Genomic DNA, 21,006 nt, shown 5'->3' on the forward strand with positions numbered 1-21,006 from the left:
CATGTCATTGAAAAATTACAGCAGTCCTCTAGGAACTGTTTAGTAAGCTGGCTCAGACCAGTGAATGGCTAAAAGATAACACTGTAAAGCCTTGTATTTCTCTATTTCACTATCCTGTAAATCTACCAGAATATTTTAGGCTGTATTTTGTCAGTCATTCATGCATGCTAAACAATGCGGTCCTTTTTTTTATCCTATACTTTTCATTCTCCTGAGGATATCAAAGTAGTTTAATATATAAATTCACAATGAACAGCACCAACACAAGTAAGTATCCTGCATGGGTCCCAAACAAAGGAAATATTAATTATGCTTTCATTTATGTAATGCAAAGTTATAGCTGGAAACAAGTAAGAGAGTAAACACTAACTCTCCACAAAAGACTATCAGCAGCTAAACTCTGCATTAATTAAAATCACCTAATTCCAGATACCCTGTATTTAAGACTTTCTTCCAAAGGTCTGGCCCAGGATCTCTCTGGACCTCTGATTAATGTTGCACTGTAATTCAGAGATGCAAATGTTGCACATTATATAGGAGAACAGAAAAACCAATTAAAAAATATTACAATAAATTTCCCGCAAATAGTAGAATAGCTGATGCAGCTCTTTGGAAAGTATTAAATCAACAAACACGACAGATAGAAGAGATGTATTTTCAAAATTGAATGGGACCACAGATTTGGCTGAGATTGTTACATTTGCATAAAATCTTGGGGCTTGACTTCTTAGGAAAGTTATTATGCAAAGGATGCTGCAATGCACTCAGCACTGCATATTCAGCTTCCTGTACGAATATATTTATCAAGGGCAGTATGGGTGACTCCAGCTGTCCTGTGGAAACGGCTTTTCCAGAGAGCAACTCAATGTTAGGAGTGTCCATATGGAAACTGACATACAGTAAACTGTGTATAACAAAAGAATAATTCATTGTGACTTGACAGTACATATCATGTATTCAATCTATAGAATACAAAAAACAACGTAAGTGAAACTTATAACATGGCTGCCCTGTCATAGATGTGAAATTGTCCCATCAAAGAGGGATTGTGGACATCATTCTGCTTGAGGCTCTGAATCTACACAGTTTAAAATCTGTGATTCAGAAGATAGGAGAAAATGGTTACTATTTTCAGAAAACAAAGCTGCAAAAGGAGAGAATAATGAAGGAACTGGTTTGCTGGTGAAGAGCCACTTTAGCCATCAGGAAAGAAAGACATCAAATATTTTGCACAGTAGTATGGCAAATGAAACCCAAAGCATCTAGAACCTGAAGCAGAGCATATTCACAGGGAAGGAGTAGTTCTGGCAAGGACATGCATACTTCCACATATTATCAGAGGTGTGGGAGACCTTACAGGCCAGAATAATCCTAGTTTCCCTTTTTCTGAGAAGCAGGACAACAGAGGAGCAAAGACCTGACACAGCACTCATGTGACCATTCACCGAGTCCGTTTTCAGCAAAACATGAACAAAGTTCAATGCAGCATCACAAGAATGATGAAAAAAAATAAAAAGCCTTCAGCTTGAAAAGAGAATGAGAAGGAAAAAATACAGAGGAGGCTGAGAGTTGACTGCACGACAGTGTGCAAGAAATTACACATGAAAGTCTACACGGGAAAAATTTGATGAGTCTTTACATAGCAAACAAATGCACTGTGAGATCCAAGGAAAAGGAGTCAACTGGACTTCTCAGAAAAATCAGGAGGAAAAATAACTCATAATTTACTATCTGAGAGAACAATTCACTATTGAAAGAACTTATCAAGCGCAGCGGATTCTCCACTACTGGTGATTTAGAATCAAGACTTCCATTTCCTTCCTGAAAGATGAAAGTTTTAGGTTTAAACCTATTTATCAAGGGTAAAAAAGACTCAAAATGACTGGGAACTGTCACCATCCATCTTTTTGCCTGAAGACAGGATCAGCTATTCAAATGCCAATACCAGCTTCAAAATCCTGAAGTATAATCTATTCTGTTGCTTTGCTGTCCTTGTTCAAACCTTTTCCTAAATGTCTGATCTAGAACTCGATACAATTCAAGTCCACCACTTGTGTTATCATTACTGATTAAGAACAGCACAGTCCCTTTATCTCTGCAGAACCTTTTAAATAAAAAAGTCAGAATTGTTATGACAGTCCCCTCTTTCCCTGTCTTCTCTATTTGTTTTTATTTTCCTGTGATTTTAGGTAAATTTTTTAAATCTCTGATCATTCCTCTTCTTTTCTTTTGGACTCCTCTGAAGTAATCGTCATCCTTTTTAAATTAAGTTACTCCCAAACTGGTAATCTGCAGTGTGAATGTGAGCATGGAAGCTAAACAACAGTAAAAACAGGATAATTCAGGAGTTATGTCTAATCCCACCTTCAGTAACTAGATTTCAAGCAACAATCTCTATTCTGAGACTATCATGTTACCAGCTGAATGAAAGATAAAAAGTCCATTATGCAAAGAACACAGGAAAACTAGGGAAATAAATTCTAAATTAAATAATCCTAAAATGTGTGGAAAAACTCACCATAAAGCAATGCTTTTAAAAACCACCAAAAAACAAAACAACAAAATACCCTGCTTAGATCATACAAAGGTCAAACTGCACATTAGATTTGTGCTTAGCCTTCCATCAAGTCACAGTTAAAAATCATCATTACACACTCACATAATTTAAAAAATGTAGTATAAAAAAGGAAAAAAAAAGATGTAGGAGGGATTACAGCACCATGTGGCCATTCATGAAATGTGTACTTTACAAGGCAGACCTCACATGATGGTAGAAAGTGTTTCATGATGTGTTAGCAAAAAGTACAGATTATAATGAACACACATAAAGACACAGTGTTAAGGCCATGCACATGAGTTTAGATGACAGTTCTCTACTTTTAAGAGCTTACCCAGAGGGTAACTTTTTTCCTTTGGTTACTAGACTTTTAATGACATTTTCCTAAGTGTGCATGTTTTGGGTGGGTTTTTTTTTCTTTTTCTTGGGTTTTTTTTTGTTTGGTTTGTTTTTTTAAGGAGAAAAAAATCCCACAACATAAAACTACTTCAGTACATAATCTTAGGCTGCAATCATTGTTTCAAGATGTTGATTCAAGGAGGCATTCAAAGAGCCCAATCCCTCCCACAGCAGAGCTGTATAGAGTCAGTGCAAGCTGACTCAACTATTGCTCTTTGTACAGAGTATACCTGAGTTTGCATTCAAAGGGTCATGGACATTCAGCATCTTATTATGCCAGCTCCACACATCTGCTCAGCATACTCTTTTCAGATGCTAGTGAAGCATGGCTGACATATAATAGGCAGGTTCTGTAAAACATGCTGTGTGGCCTTACTTGATCCAGAGAAAAGAAGAAACAATAATTCTCAAATTACTAAAAAATCTGAGTGTTGTGACAAAAATCTCATGACTCCGTCTTAAGACAATGAAAATGGCATCACAGAATCCCTCTGGTTTTACTGACCTCCAGTCAGTCTATAAAAAAAAGTGAAATTCTATTTCCAAATCAATGGACCAAAGATATACATACGTAGGTAAAGTCATTGCAAAGCAAGATGTTTATTGGCCAAAAAAAAATTGTAAGTGTGTCATTCAAACCTTCCAAATGATCAACAAGCTAACATGCAAACATTCCAAACACAAGCTGTCAGCACAGAGTGTGCTTCAGCTTTCAAGCACGCAGCTTACTCACATGACAAAGTTAATTCACCAAGATTTACCTCCTTTTTGTTTGTTAGCTATAGACACATTTTGCAAGAACAAGAGAATGGTGTAACATCAAAGTGCTGTGTTAAAATGCAATTTTTGGAGCTGCTTCTGCATGAGAAAAAACACAGAACCGATGACTAACAAAAAATGCTCAGCAACATTCAAAAATTAAGTTTAGTTTTGGGCTTATCCAGACTGAATTTCTCCTTGTCCATTGCTGCCTTCATACAGCATGTGACTTATTGCTACCCATAAGTCAGAATTCAGGTCAGAGTTGAAGGAAAATGGCCAAACTGACCAGCACTGCTGCATGTGACACTGTCTGCTGCTACAGCAACTCACTTTATGAATTTTTATTAGTTAGTGTTGGCCATTGTATCTGTGCAAAAAAGTAATAAAAACAAAATTTCAGTAATGCTGATACAGACTGTCTATGAAAAAAGGCTTTTTTCAAGAAATACAAGAACTTTACACATGAACTCTGCTAATGAAAACCAGAAAACTGGAAGTATTTCTTATGTTGATTCTAGGGACTAAAGGCAAGCTCCTTCCCAGGCAGAAGACCCAACAGAGCTTTCCTCCCCGTAACCTGTCTCCACACACCTCTCACACTGAGCAAGAAGGACACAACAGAGCTGGGGCTGGCATCCAAGCAGGGCACAGGGGGGTGACTGCTGGCTGTGGCCCAGCAGAAAGTCCCCCAGCTCTGTTTTGCATGGCTTTCCTTTCAGCAGATGTACCTGCAGTGTGGTTGTCTCAGTCTTCTACTGACCTCCTCAACATGGTTTGAAAGTGGCCAACATGCTCAGAAATTATTTAGGAACTGGGGAGGGGATGGAAAGACAGGCAGAACACCTGGAACTGCTGCATGGCTCTTATTTCTTTAGAAACTTATGCCAAAAAGTGAAGTGTTGTCCCCTCCCTTCAAGCACATGCACATGTATGCCAAATACACACCCTAGATATTAAACTGCAGCTGAAAGGAAGAAGGCAGTAGCCTGACAGTGCAGAAAGGATGACTCCTGACACAGCAGTGCTGAATGATAATTCATCCCGGCTCTGAACAAATAAGATACACTGAACTGAATTATAAGGGCTAATTAAACTGTAAAATTAAATAGTCAGTGCTTTATCTCTGCATCTCCTTAGCACATCACAGGAAATTTTAAAGGGGCTAATTCTTCAGTGGCCTATAGCTACTGCAGAAAGTAAAGAATTCACAGCTCCAGTGAGACATGAAAAAGCCTGTTTCACTTTCTGGGTGGTCATCTTAATGCTTCTCCCTCCTCTGACTTCACCCAGACTGGATCAGCCAGCTTTTAAACAAGCAAAACTCCCCAGTCACTGACAGAGGCATGTCATTAGGTTTTACACACTCGCCTGCAACATTCACTTACCCCAACACAGGAAGAAATGACCAAGCTTCCTGCTCTGCCTGAACTGGGGTCTGTAAGGGCACGCTCAGAAGATAAGAGTTTGATGTTGGAGAGAGACATGCTGCCTTCCCGTGACCAAAGCAGGAGTTGTGCAATTTGCCACATCCCTGACTCATCCTTACCCAAAATCATGGCCTTGCCACCCACCTCTGCATTCCTGCAAATGTTCTTCCCGCTTCTCTGAAATCTGCGACACTTGGAGCACACACCAAGTGTCTTGAGTCACTGCCCAATGACTGGTACAGTTCATTCAGCAGAAGATTACTGAGAAATCAAGTGGGGCTTTTCCACAAACTTGAAGCTTCTTCCTGCTTCATTTTTTCTCAGACTAAATAGATGACAACAGGCATTTATGATAAAGCACAGTGAACAAATTGCAGCTATTCTGAAATAGCCTTTTATCTCTCTGCAGGTTATTCTGCTTCTTCACAGCTTCTGCACTCCACCACTGTACTGCCTGGAACTGCCAGCAACATCCAGAGTCTCAGCAAATATATCAACATATAAATCTTTACCTGCTGAGAGACATTATTTAATATTTATTCCTGATTAACGCTTTGGATGTTTTTCCCAGCAACCTTAGCATATAAACTTCAAATCAGAAAAAGACAATAAAAACCCCAAAACCACAAAAAACCAGCACCACCTTCTAACAAAAGGAACAGTCTTGAAATGGACTGGATGGAGTAGTCGCCCTCCAGAAGCAAGGGGTCATCTCCTAAAGCTAGCCCTAACTGCACTGGATAGACTGGGAACAGAAGCTGCAAAACACTTTGAATAAAAGCTTTTTCTATGACAAGGGCAATGTAGAAATTCATCAACATGAAAGAAGAACAAGAAAGTTTTCTTTATCTTCTGTTTGAAACTGGAATTAATTTGAGTTATGTGTGTGAAAATTCACATAAGATTTGCTTTCATGTGTCCTTTTAAGATTTATCTTTTTGTCTGCCTCTTTGCACTACTTCAGATTGAGAAAAAATAGTACTGAATCAAAAAGATGAAGATGCAGGACAGTAATAGGGGATTCATTTATTCAGCTGAACCAACAGGCAATCTTAAAAAACGTTAAAAAATGAAGGGAAAACGGCCTTGGCAAGCATTCAGGTCAGGATGAGATTTTCAAGGTTTTAGAACTTTGTTCAGCAAAACTAATGGTGCTTCAGAAACATGCATGTACTCAAACTCACCACTGAGGGCTTAGCTCACTTCCACTGAAGATTTATTCTGGAAAGAAGATATAACCTTTTTTTGTTTTCACTTGGAAACAATCATAAGTAAATGCTGTGATACTTTTCTGAATAATCAGAGAGCTTTAAGTGCTGGCAGGTTTATAAGCAGATACAGGACACAAAGGCAGAAAATTCAACTGATTTGTCATTGCTGCTATTCACATCAATAGCAATGTGATGTGATGTTAAGAAATGTTAACTTCTGAGCCCCATTCTTTTAGTCTGAGGAGTTTTGCATGACATGTATGTTGACCTGGCAGAAAAGCTGGGGCAAACTAGAAGAACAGTATTCCATAGACATTCTGAGTCCAGCTAACCACTAGAGATAGGAAGGATTCTATAAATGAATAGTTTAAAGAAATCAAGTAAACTGGAACACTTTCACAATACTGTCATATTTATAATGTGTATTTAAATCACATCCTGAAATTTCTGTAAATGCAATACTTGACAATCCATTTCCTAATGAAATCAGTTTAAAAAAAAAATCACCCTAGAAATAAATAGCTGAGAAAATATAAAACATGCTACTTCACTGTTAGGTATAACACTGCTAATAAATTTTGAAACTAGGGACTAAAACTTCCAAAACCACTTAATTTATCAGAAGACACTAAGAAATGCTATACCACTAGTAAGCAATGTTGATGCAACTCAATGCTGTCTCATTTAGAAGACTCATCAGCCTTTTCACTACTCTACATCTACTAGTTAAATCAAGCATACTCTCAATAAAACAAATAGGATGTTTTTCAGGTTTGCAAGGAAGAGCCAAAACATAAGCTACAAATAATTTTATACATCTTATGTAACTGTTTTGCATTTTCACAAATTGGTATTGTAAGAAAAAGGCAAATACATTGTAGATACATCATGTATACACTACAGAAGAAACAGGATACTTATGTGGCAAGGATGTACCATAGGTATAGAAAATGGGATCTATAGGAAAGAGCAAGAGGTTAAGACTGTTGATCTTTTTCTCGCATACCTGATGTTGAATACTATCTCTGAAAAATCAGTCTAATAAGAAAACATCCCTTTGACCCTCAGCTGTGGATACTTGTTTGACCTTGCAGTTTAGAAGAGAAAAGAACGTTTACCAAAGGTGTAAAGTCCTAATGATTTTTATTCTTTAAAAGTAATACGCTAGAAATGGAACTCTGATGGAATCAGAAAACACAGAAGATCAAAATTTTGATTAACTCTTCTTGTTTCCATGTAAAAAAATCATGCCTATAGTTAAGTTCTATATCAAGTGAACTTCCAGTTGCTCAAAATATTTTATTTTCTGAGCAAACAAAGCTAAGAATGCCCCTCCCCCAATTTTATCATTTCTTACTACACTGTCGACTGATGCCTGAAGCCATGTACTCACATTACCATGTAAACGAAATGCTGAATATTTAGGCAAGCTCTTGCAAAGATCTGCAGTACATTCATAAGTCTACAGAATTTTTTAAAATCTAAATGCAAGGAATACAATCTGGTGGCACAGATAGCATGGCTCCTGAATATCTTTTCCAGATTAAATTCACAGCCTGGGCAATAACCATCTGCAATCAGCTTTAACCTCTGTATCCTGGCTAAATGCTAACTGGCATCACTCATTCAAGTCCTTCCAAAAATTCCTTGTAAGTTTCATCCAAATTCAATTTTCTTCACATTCTGTGCTATAAAAGTCTCTAGAGTCTTGCTGCATACTTTTAAATATCTGCCAGAAGAAACTGCATTCCCATGATACAGAACATAATCTGTTTGCATGGTTTAAAAATACTTCCATAGCCTGTGGAACGGGGACTATTTTGTCAGAACAAAATTAAATTGCTTAAATTGGTGAAGAGTCATTCCAGGCACAAAATTAATGAACTCAGTTCAGTTTTCAATCTCCTATTAGTATCTGGCTATAGAGAGATGAAACTTTAACAGAAGTGTTCTGCCACTTTTAAAACACAAGTGTACAGTTTAAAGGCCTAAGTTACCATCTCTTGCAGGTTGATTGGAAACACTGTAAATCACAAGCAGCTACGGAGGCAAAAGCATATAACAGCATCCTGGCTTTTCACAAACATACTGTACATAATCATGCTATATAAAGATGAGTATGGGGTAAAAACCGCAACAACTTCTGAATGTGAATTCTAGTGCCAGAAGGAAGGAAAAAAAGTGCATTGTATGGTTTATGAGTAAAAGAGGAAAAATGTTTTATGTATTACAATTAATAGAAATCAAAGAAAATGATTTTTGACCAAAAAAATGCCTTACCTTGAAAAGTTGAGGAAATGAACGTGTCTAGTGAATAAATAGGGCTGCTCAGCAGTGCTTATGTTTTTAATCAATTCCATCTAAAAAGAATTAACAAATCAAATTTTCCACGTTACATCAATGCACAATTTGAGACAAACATAAAACTTTCAAACAACATATAATGATATAATTTTCAAGTCTGATAGAATTACTCAGGACCTCCTTCCCCACTATCCCTCCCAAACACTGTCATTCAAGATAGCATGATGAATACTTCATGTCTAGGCAAGAAAGGTTGAGCTGCAGACACCATTCTGCTACTATGGAGCTTATGTACTTCCAAAATACTTCCAGAACTGGGTATCAGTTTAAGCAAAGGCATAAACTAAAGGAAAAATTGAAACTCTTTCTAAATCTGCAAGAGCTTTCCAAATAGCAGCTGCCCTCTGAAGACACTAGGTCTATTCACCCCAATGCCAAAAACATAAAATGCCTGAAACTAACAGAAAGTGGGAGCTGAGCCAATGGCCATTTTCATGTAACAATAAATGCTCCCAACACAGCCAAGACACCCTGATTTGCTTGTTTAAATATAGAAATCAGGACTTGCCATTCCTTTTCCTATTACAACAAATAAGGAGTAAAAATTAAATGGGCACTTTTAGAAAGATGATACTAAATTCTAGTTCAGGCCCATTCACATAATGTTAATTTTTTAAAAATTAAATAAATAACTTAGATTTTCAGATCATTAAAATGGAATAATGTAAACAACAAAATGGAAATTATCATCTATTTTGTGTAAGCTGAGCTCTAGCTATGACTTACAAGAAACTGGAAGTGTCTAGTGAAGCATCATGCTAGAGAGTCAATGTTTCAGTTAATTTTGCTTACTTCTTATTAATTTCCTAAGATTTATTTTCCAATTTTCTGTTCTGTTTTCAAATGCAGGCTATGTTATGGACACTGAACACAAATGCACTTGAAATGACAGGTTTATAGATTTTACAAACAGGGTAGCAGAAAGCAATTCACGCACCGGGAAAAATAAGAGGTAAATCTGTGAACCACACGTTCTGGTTTGAATCATATTAATTTATGTACCAAATTTAAGCACCATGAAGGAGACATTAATTAAACAAATGTATTCCTTAAAAGTTGAATGCTAGAGTTGACAAAGATAAAATAAGCAAAAACATGGAGTCCAGCCTGTTGTGTGGTCAAAATAAAGTGACTGGCATGTGTGGAGTTATTAGCAGCAAAAAGAGCATGGTAAAAAATTCTGCCCATGCCATAGCAAACGCCAAACCACATTTAAGAGACAGCAAATGCCAAATCTTTTCCCCTTCTATTGTCCAGTTTCAATATACTGATATTTTGCCATGGTTTTTATAATGTGGGCCACATCTTACTGCTTCTTATCCATCTTTCATTCTCCACTTTTCCCCAGAGCACATACCCTGCCTTCTTCTTTCAGCCAACACAAGCAATAGCCATTGAACTTCTAGGACTGAATAACAAAGTGCACACACTAACGTATTTTCTTTACTTTCCCTCTGTCTCCAACAGTATTATACACATACATGTATGATGACCACTGAAGCAAACAGTTCAGCTTGTCCATCTTCTCAGGATGGACCTTTTCCTGTCAAACTAGTTTCAGTACATTGAGGCATATTAGGTACAGACCTTATACATCACAACATATTAGGTCTGAGAAAGTATAGCAAGGTATATTATCTCTGAAAAAGGCTCTAAACCCAAAGAAGAGGAATGTAAGACGAGATCACCAAAAGAAAGACAATATAAAGGGAAAAGAGAAACAAGAGAATATGGAGAGATGATGTGCAATTAAAAATAATTTAAAAAAAGAAATTTTAAGAAAAAAAGAGTCAGGAAGGGAATAGCGTTCCGTCTTTAGTTAGTCTTATATGGAATCTGGACCGTTTGATTCAAGCACAAAGAGGTCTTTGCACAGCTTCTTCAGTAAAATACAAATGCATTGAGCAAGAAATTTATAAACCTGAAGAGCAAAGCTTGTCCAGATCAGAATTAGAAAGCCCAGGAAGCTTTGCAATACTTAGAACAAATGAATTGAGTACTGTTTGTTCACACTCTGAAGAGACAAAGGCTTTCCTAGCAAACCCAACATGTCAACACTTCTTTAGAACTGGTAACTCCTTATATTCATTCACCTTGAAGAATCAAATAATAGGAGACCCTGGAGCCTATGTATCAGGTGTCTAAATTGGATTTGCTGTTGTTCTTGTTGTTTTTCTTTTTTTTTTTTTTTTGCTGAGACAAGTTACAGGAGAAGCGAAATGCTCAGACCAGTATGAAGCTTTGTGTCATATTTTCCATTTTACTTGTGTTGCTCTATCTGCATGAAGTAAGGAAGGAAGACGGCAGAAGGAAATTACTGATCTGGTACAGAAACTCTATTCATGCCCCCATGGTCATCACTGTAATTCCATCTTGGAATAAATGAGAAAAACCTTACTAGAGTATAAACATGGAGATATAGAGATACTATGCCCATACAAAGTAATCACACTAAATCTAAAACCACAATAGAATAGTGCTAGATAAACTTAGGTGGGGGTATATGTGGCTGTTACAAAGCACCACATCAGCTTCCCTTGGGGCCCAGCTGTCCCCAGGGCTTGCACCAATTCGTGCTCAGGAGGCAGATTCACATCACAGCACTGCCACGTTTCTCACTCCATTTCACCCGATGTCAGTCTCACGTGAACCTGCTGCTGGACAAGCACAGGCACTTCATCCTCAGGAGGAAAGGGGGGATGGAAAGACGCACACAGAGAGCATCTGGCTCCTGGCTTTTTTTTTTTTCATCTCTTGCTACCAAACTCAATCTCTTGAGCTATGATAACAGCTTGCCCCAAAGCAGAAACAGAATTTTGTTTTGACTTAGAGTACCTTCATATTTAGACACTTAATGATCAACTGGACTTGTAAGCAGATGTGGATAGAGCTACAATGTGCATAAGAACAAACAAGCAAAATCCATTCTTTTAAAAACCCTGCCAAAAGGGTAAGTAAGGCTCAACTGAAACAACACACAGATGTCAGGAGGGAAAAATAAATAACTGTAATGGCTCATGGCCACATGCAAATTGTGGCCATATTTCCCATGGGCCTCTCCCTCTCACATCATCCTGTCCTGAACTGATTTCAGTCTAACAATCCAAATGTATTGCTCAGAAAGACATCCTTCCTCCTTCTAAGATGATGTTAAAGGAAAAAAAACCAACAAAAAGAAAAATCTTCCAGAAGAGTAAGTTTGGTTGGTTGGTTTTGATTGTTAGATCTTGTTTGTTTCTATGTTTTTATGTTTGTTTCTGTAAGATTAAACTAGAAAGAAAGAAAATAAGATGTAGAGGACCCACAGAGAGGAATGGTGAGCAGAGGATGAGGGCTGAAGAAAACAAGTACTTTTGGATGGAATGGGTGATGAACGAGAGTGACTTACAAGTACAGATTATCATGTCATCCTAAGTTTGAAAAGAAATAAAGAGGTACAAGCAGCAGAAGATAAACAACCCCGGGAAACTCTGTTAGGGAAGAGATGAATCAGAATATATCCATGGCTGGAGGGAGAAGCTGTAGAAATACCTGGAGAAGTCTGAAAGGAGCATGTGCCTGCTAGGATTAGGGCCCATAAAGAGCCATTTCTCTCTCTCACTGCTGCCCAGAGCTCTCCTGCAGGAGCCAGGCAGCTTCAGTGAAAAACTGCCAAAAAATACACTAATTTGCTCTTGAAATGAGCTAAATTGCACCATGGAGTTAATGCTGCTAGAGAAGGATCCAGAGAGAGGGAAATGGCAAAACATGAAGAGTGTGTGTGGAAGTGAACTACAGCAGTGGGTGCGCTGTGCTCCCCAAGGAAAGAGGAGCAGCACACTGCATGGCTGGAGTCCGCAGAGATGCTAAGCCACAGCAAGCAGTTGCCAAGATCTCTGTGGTGTGATCAACACATTTGCTCATTCCATTCATCCCCCTCAAACACCAATTAATTTTAAAGTACAGTGTCTTTTCTAGAGTAACATCTTTCTACCACTGTGACTCCTTGCTTTATCTTTTATTCTAGTTCTTTCTCCTTAACTCATTTTCTGCACTGATTTTTAATTGGGCCCTTTAAAGAAGACCAGATCCACAGAGGCAATCCTGTATATCACAAGCTACTTTTGAAACAAAAAGCCCACCTGAGAAGGAACACCAAGAGGCAATTCTCCAGGATGAAAGGTTTTCCCTTAATCTACAGTCCTACACTACCACTGTAGGATCTCAGGTGGCCATATGGAAGAAATCAAACTGATTGCTCGACATCATATGTATACTCGCAATGGGCTGGTGCTGCATTACAAACAACGCTCCAGCAGATGGCACCATGAAGTGACTCCAAGAGGGCTGGATGGAGCCCTCCCTGAGAGGGGAGAAACGTGGGGGATGGATTTTCTCTAGCCACGGCATTGTTCCTGCACAAAAACTCAACTCTGGCCTTGGAGAGAAGACACCTTTCCCTTTTCTGGAGATGGCTAGTTCAATCCCTGTGCTCAGAGCGGCCCCACTTTGTTTGAGATTTGCAACAAGTTAATTCTACTGGGAACAAAAGGAAATAAGCAGATAACAATCCCACCCAGACAACAGCCAAAATGTTACTTTTTTTTTTAAGATGCTGTATTTCACAGTGAGAATTCGAGGTCAAAACGTATCAAAATGGTGAGGCAACTGGGATTTTCCAAGTGTGGTCTGCTGGATCACACTATGATCTCCACTAATATTGACATGAAAAGGACAAAAAAAAAAATCTATCTATCTTCCTTGTGAGCTCTTTACCTTTGCCACTGCTTTCAGTCTCTACTGAAGGCATGTAGGGCTCAGGAGGCACAAGCACCTACAAGAATTTTGGTATATCACTTTTATCTCAGCACTCATTTCCATAAACAACTCACAACTCCCAGGAATGAGACTAGATCTTCATTTTCAGCTCTCAAAAGCTTGGAATGGTTTCAAGAATTTCTTCACCTCCCCAAACTGGCATGACCAATTTTCTGTCTTTAAAAGCATTTAAGAAAAATTAGTGATGGATTTTTAGTGCGCTGAACTGAAATTACATATAAAGTTGGCTGCATGGCCATAATGATGGGTGGTAGAAGTAAACAATTTGAGGATAAACTACCAATTACTCTTGTATGTGACTGGTATTTGTGTATCTATAAGCATATTCATTCTTACTTTCCTGAATGCAATAAAATGGGAGTGGGGGACATAGGGCATGGGAAGACTTCATTTTGCAGCAGTTCGTGTGGCATTTTAAAGCCACATCAATTAGATTAACTTTAATATTATGTGTTATTTCCTGTATTTAATTTACTTGAAAATATTATAGGAAATAGCAAGGCACATATTAATACATCTGTTTCCAGAAATCACTCCCTTATGCCCACAGATGTTCAAAGGCTGCACTTCTAATTGCTGGCAGACACACATAATTTGGGAAACCTTCTTAGTAGGAAGGAGACTGGAAAAGGCAATGAGAATATGGATTCCAATTATGTGCAATCCCCACAGTCATTAAGAACACCTACATGCTTAACTTTATTTAACAACAGCAGACTGCAAAAGCTAAATATTTACAGAAAAGTCTTGGCTGGATCAGGGCTTTAACCAAACACAGGACAGACAAATGACAGAAGGAAGAGAGACATATCATCTCAAGTGAGAAGCCCATGCTCATGCTGAAAGCCTACAGCCCTGCCCAGCTCTTTTTTCTTGTTCCAATGCCTGGAGCCTGAAATCATTCATTCCCTTAACTTCCTCTTGTGTACACCACATTAAAGGTGTAAAAAAAAAAAATTTTTTTCATATTCTGCTCTTAAAAACTGAGAAGACAACTAAAAATGCCCTGAACAACAGAATAGTTACTGTCTCCAAGGACGTTTTCTGGTGATCAAAGGCACTTTTCAGAAAAAGTACTGATTAAATTATGAGACTATTGTAACTATGGAAATAAACCATAAAAGAAAATAAAGAAACATGAATTATGGCAGGGCAATCTACAGAGTAAATCATCAGCTCTGTAGCAATACTTCCAGCACATTTGTCTAGTAACTTAACTGCTTAGGGAGTGCAAAAGGTAATGCAGATAATTATCTGTCAGTGTAGTGGTTGCATCAAAAGTAAGCCTGGGCCTCTCTGCAATCTCTACATGCTGGACTAAAGCACAGAAGACTGTGAAGAAGTGATCTTGTATCGTGTTTTAACAAAGGAAAATCCACCTACCAGAGAAAGACAGAACAGAACCGAAAGGAAGAAGCTGATGATCATGGTGAAAGCTGGCGATTACTAACACCTGACAGACTTTTGGGTTTTATGACATGTCTCCCAATCAACAATGAAAATTGATGAAAGATACAACAAAACCCAAACAGCCCAAAACACAAAAGCAGCCATATCCACAGAAATCCCATATCCCAGCAGAAAAACTAACCAGACAGGCTCTGCAGCACAGGATCTGTGCTGATCCCTTTCTGATGGGACCATATTGCAACCTTCCCAGGCCGTGTGGTGCTGCTGGTAGGATACACAGAGGGATGCTGCAGCAGATGCAGAACAGGCCTTCCCTTGGCCACAAGCAGGGGCAGTGAGGGGACACTGTCCCCCCTCTGCAGCCTGTCACTGCTGCAACACACCCAACCACGCACAGCAGCTGCCTTTGGGCTTGAGTGGCAGCCCTGGCTGGCTGGTCCCCACCTCTGGCTGAACTTGACTATCATGGAGTGTTAGGTCAGCCAGCTGAGGTGGGACCCCAATGGACACCTCGAAGGGGAGGAAGGTGAGACCTGCAGAAGCAATATCAGCTCCTAAATTTTCATCTGTAATGAACTGCTGCATCTAAAATAACAAACTTGTGCTCATGAACAGGCTGCAAGTAAGCGACCCCCAATCACAGCACAATGTCACTGGCAGGCCCACATCCGTATTTTGATCACTGCACATATCCTCTTGTGGTTTGCAGGCTGCTATTTCTAGAGGTGACACAGGCAGCAATTGCAGCCTTCACCTGATCAGCAGCTCAAAATACCAGCAGTTGGCGACCTATGCAACATCCGACTACAGATGTGTGCTTTGAGTCTGAGGTTTTCCTGCACTACTTGTATCAATCTCCTAACAGAAGTGATGCTTACAGTCGGTACATGGTTACCCTGAAGAGAAGAAAATTTAAATAGCTGGATCTTTCATAGAAACAAAGCTGCAAAAATAATCCTTCTGCAACTTTAAGGGAACATAAAAAAAGGTGTCTGGCTAAAGAGGTTTTATGTGGTATTTTCACTTCCCTTAGTGAGGGTTGTGCAATAAACATGAAAAAGACAGATAAGCAAGAAGCTGAGATAGGATCAAGGACACGTCATATTATAGTAACATGGGTTAGCATGGCCCTGGGAAGCAACTGATTACTAGAAGTGAATTAAGAAAGTCATCAAAAAAGACCCTTTTGACTATTATTTGCTCCTGTTTAAGACCCAAGCTAGGACTGAATATGCTGTCCTATGACAAATGGCTGTGCCCTGCAGATACATTAATACATGTTCCAGATGCTGTTAGCACTTAACTTCACTGTACTAATCTTTCTTGCCTCACTGGTAGTCTAACTGCTAAGCTGACTAAATTCAAGAGCTGTCTCACTGGAAGTTGGTTTTTCTGGTTAGCTTCCACATCATGTTGTTCTTGGCTCTGCCACCCATTTCTCTTATTAACTGAAGACACTTAGAGAATGATGAATTCTGCATGATTACTCAGGACAAAGTAGCAACACATCTTTTCAATAGGATTTCTGTTACCCTATGCCTTTGTTTCTGAGTTTTGTACACATAATAAGAAAACAGGATCTAAGAGGAGCAGGAGTAACTTACCTGTTCATTTTTGGTCAGTCTTGTTTTGTTATGTATGTCAGATGTAACCAGGTTGAATCCATGTTTCTCTGATAAAATTCTCAAAAGCAAAACCACAGTTCGACTCCCACACTTTCCAACTCTGTTGTAGACCACCTGACTGGGGAAAGGAAGTACCTAAAGAAAGATTGAAAAACATGAAGTCAGTATATGATTATTTTTGTTTCCATGTACCTCTGAATCACGTTTCGACCTTAAGCCAACAGACACAGAGAATTTCTAGGGCCCTGCCCAGGTCAGAAACATCCACTTCCTCTAGAAAGATAGAAGCTCTTCAGAAGAGAAACAACAGGGCTCAGGGAGGTGGGAAGGTGAGATTTCCCCCTTGCCATGCAGTTAAATATAACAGATGGGCAACTACTCCAGAAATACTATGTAACTGTTGATAATGACCCTGAGTTTACTGCTTGTAATTTCAATGCAAACACTCATCTTCAGTTGACTATCTCCCATAAAAAGAACTAAAAGGAGTGAATTTTCACTACAGTTTGGCAACTCAAAGTCAAGCTGACATAATGCAAGAGGAATGCTTGAATTGCATAACTTCAGCTCAAAAAGAAACAAAAGAAACTGAACAACAACCATTTGCACAAAGCTAAAATTAATCAACTCTTTTAATTACAAATATAAACATGAATCTTTCAAACAGACTCAGAGAACAAATCACGCCACTGGCCAAGGATCTACATGCAGAATAAGCAACACAGGGCCACAGGGGGCCTCTGTACAGGTAATGTTCATTAAATCACAAAATAGAACAGCCACGTCCAACCTGGCCACTGGGAATGGTGACCAGATCACACTAACTAGAGAGCACCCTGCTCTCCTCTCCAGGAAACCAGAACAAGCGAGAAGTAATTCAGTGTCTCATAGTACCACACATGCAGCCTTATTTTGTTCCTGGATGATGTCCATGGGTTGTTGTTTCAGCAAAAGGCATTCTGAAGTCACACTATTGCACAAGACAAGTATTTGCTGTATAGCATAGAGCAGCATATGATAAGCTATATTTATTTCCCAGAGGAAACTGTCTGCAAGCCTTTAAATTGGCTAACAGAGTCAGAACCTCACAGTTTCACCCACAGTGGTGCATATACAGCACTTAAGATAATTTTTCTATTAAGACAACGGCACAAAATGTTTCCTGACACAGGGCCAGCACCTGGGTTCCAGCAAAAGGAATGGACAAAGTGATGGTGTTGTCTCAACATACAGTTACTTCTACTGTAGATGCCATCATGTTCTCCCAGCAGAAGGATTTCTAACATAAAAGCAGTCAGATGAGGCATATGGCACTTTTCAGTGCAGAGTACTTCTTCACTGCATTTGAACAGCTAATAGATCTTTATCAGGGAAGCAAATGATTCCTCAGGCGACCCTTCAGACTACTTTCAAAGAGAACTGCCAATCAGAAAGAAAAAAAGAAGGAAAAAAGTCTGTATTCTCTTATATTTGATGGGAACTTACAGGCACTTTGCTCTCAGTGTTACACTTAATGACCAAATGAATATTACTACTGTTACTGGTTGCAATGTTCAGGATATCCTGCACTGCGACATAAATGTGGAGGCCATTTTTGTCCAAATTACCTTGGGAAGGAGTAGTTATTGGATGATCACAGCCTGAGTTAAGCTTTCCAAGTCACAGGACATCACATCTGCTGATTCAGCAAGCAAAGAAGGGCCTCTCAAGGCCCATACAAACCTCACACAATGCACCAAGCCTTACTATTTTCTAACTTTTTAATAGGGTTTTCTGTGAGAAACATAGCCCCCATATTTCTTTATCAATCTTTCCTTCAGAAGCCTTGCTTCCTATGAAATGCAAAATCTGAGCCTCAATTATTAGAGAACTCCAAAGATGATTAATTTAACATCTCTGTGCTACAGCTGTAGCTAACCTTTCCCAAAACTACTGTTAATGATATCTGGAAGGTTAGTATTTGAACACATTTTATTATGCTGATTATCACACTATAATGAAAAAGAACATGAGCCCTACTCCAGATTGTCCCCTTTTTGGTTCACTTCTGTGCATAACAAACACTAGCATCACTACTTGTCACAGCCCTGCAGCACCATCCACACCTCACCGTAACTTGTGGAATGGGAATTTCTCCTCTGCTCAGACATACAGTTTTGGAATACTTTGCTGTGTAAGTAAGTGAAAGCCTTCAAGAGAAATGGTAAGTAGATGCTGCCAAGTGCCAGTGAAAGAGCAAGAGCATATACACTATATATTTGCCTAGCATCCCAGAAATTAGATGAATGATGAGCGTTTGTAGAGTTACGGAAATATTTAAAAATGCTTCATAATTATTGGCTGTTTTGACTTGCCTGGCAGTTTGGACTAGGCAATATAGTGAGCAAAATTTTTTCTTTTTTGGTACTTCAGTCAAGTATAATTTTGCTGCATAGACTACATTCAAATTCTAATTAAATCTTTCACTGGATTATCCAGTAACTTTGGGTGAATCTTATAATTCTTTTAAAATTAAATGAAATTAAACCAGGCCTTTGTAAATTCTCTATTCTAAGTGCAAACAACTTTATCAGCTTGAAAAACTGACAGTAGTTACCAAGTTTGGCCAGTTCTAACATTTGGTTCTGAAACTCACCTTCCTAGGTAGCACAACTCCATTCTGCACACAAACAATAACCATGGTAACCCTCAAAAAGAAACCACAGCAAATACTGCAGATAAAGGAACCTGAAATAAAGGGCTGTTATTTTCAGACACTTGTTCAGCTTAAAGGAGACCAATGTATCAATGCCTTGGTTCAGTACATAGCTGAATGCACTTAGGTCCACTCGTACAAGATTCAAGATAAAACACTACAGCTCAAAGCTCACTTCAGAAGAACAATCATGAGGGGTAACCAAAACTTCCTCTGCAGCACTGCTGATTGTGGTTGGCTTTAGGAGTGAACCTCCTGAACCTCTGCTCATGTTTCGTCCGTTTACGTCACCGTTGCACTTATCACACCCAAATGCCCCAAAAGGTGTGTCCAGTGCACAAAGCCATGCAGTACACAGGCTTGTGTTGTAAAAACAAGTATTTGTTTAATGTGACCAGTTCCCTCAGGATGTTGCAAATCTGCTTTCTGCATTTAGATAATGCCAAGGTTATTTCCTAAGACAAGAGATACCTCTTCCAGAAACATGAGTTTGTATCAGGCAAAACTAAAAATGCAAGAAACAGAAAATTTCTCCAGAGAGGAACTTTCTTTTCCCCCTCATGATACTCACAAGAGACTCAGACAATACAAGAGATGGTGGCAGAGAAGGCACTTGAAAAGAAGGCTCCTGTTGTATTAGCAAAAACAAGGTGGAAAACAGCAGTTGGACATTTACAAAATGCTAACTGGATTACATTTTATTACAGTAAGAGTATGTATCATGTAGACTAACTGCTGAGGTGATGCTCTGGCAACTTGATATTCATGTAACAATATACACAACTTCAAAATAATTGCAGAATGACTTTACTGAGCACTGCATCAAAGCCCAGAGGTAATATAAACAATTGAAACATGTAATTCACTTTGGAGTTACATGAATTAGCACTTACAGCCATAAAAAAAGTAAAACCCACGGTATAATTATAACAGCTCTCTCCAAGGGTTTGGAAAGTTATATGACAATTTACTTGTCAGTTCACACAGGCTTTTTTTTTTTCCTTTTGTTCCACAGTTAAAGATGTCAAGAATCACTGTGAATGAAATCAAGAAGAAAAAGCAACTTTAACCCCAAATGAACTTGCATTACAGAAAATGACTGTCAAGTACCTCTGCAGAGAGGTCTGCCAGTCTCAGAAAAGGAGCCATTCAACAGATAGCCTGACAAAAGCCCAGGCTTTCAACTTCACTGGGGGCTTTGTCTACAGATAAATCTTTGCACCAAAAAGAAAAAAAAAATTAGGCTGGATAATTACTTGCAGTGTCAATGATGTAGGGATTCACCCACAGGCCTAAATCATTCCAATTTTACTGAGACAAATTGAGTACAATTTTGCCCATCTGCCAAAAATTTCCCAGTCTTATGTCAGAGAGACGTGTTCTCAGAAAGCAATCCATTATATTCACAACTTCAGCAAGTAAGTGACCTGTGTCCTTGTACACAAGTAGGGCCAGAAGCAGATGACAGAAATGACTTTTCCTTTCCAAGCAGACACTAACCTGTGGTCAGGCAGTGCTCCATGTTTATCAGGTGAACAAGGCCAACCAACACAGACAGTACCAGTAAGACTGTGAAAACAATTAAATATTTGCTGACATCACACATCTTTATACAGCATCACAGCTTCCCAGTCCAACCTCTTCATTTTCTTTTCCTGTCCAACTAAGACAGAATTATAAGAATTTTATAAAGAGCTTAATTGGTCAAAGGAATGGTCCATTTGACTCAGGAGGATGA

The 21,006-nt window shown here is 38.8% G+C and overlaps 1 protein-coding gene across 2 annotated transcripts in view; it reads right to left on the reverse strand.

Moving 5' to 3' along the window:
- Positions 1 to 21,006, reverse strand: part of UST (uronyl 2-sulfotransferase) — a 166,529-nt gene that overhangs the window by 76,405 nt on the left and 69,118 nt on the right. For both annotated transcript variants that reach the window (XM_069010404.1, XM_069010405.1), the window contains exons 3-4: positions 16,553 to 16,708; positions 8,637 to 8,716 (exon numbers count right to left, since the gene is read on the reverse strand). In XM_069010404.1, the coding sequence (XP_068866505.1) occupies positions 8,637 to 8,716; positions 16,553 to 16,708 (236 nt within the window). The remainder of the gene's footprint in view (positions 1 to 8,636; positions 8,717 to 16,552; positions 16,709 to 21,006) is intronic.

This window comes from Aphelocoma coerulescens, chromosome 3 (genome assembly GCF_041296385.1).
Source record: "Aphelocoma coerulescens isolate FSJ_1873_10779 chromosome 3, UR_Acoe_1.0, whole genome shotgun sequence".
In the NCBI taxonomy this organism is placed as follows: Eukaryota; Metazoa; Chordata; class Aves; order Passeriformes; family Corvidae; genus Aphelocoma; species Aphelocoma coerulescens.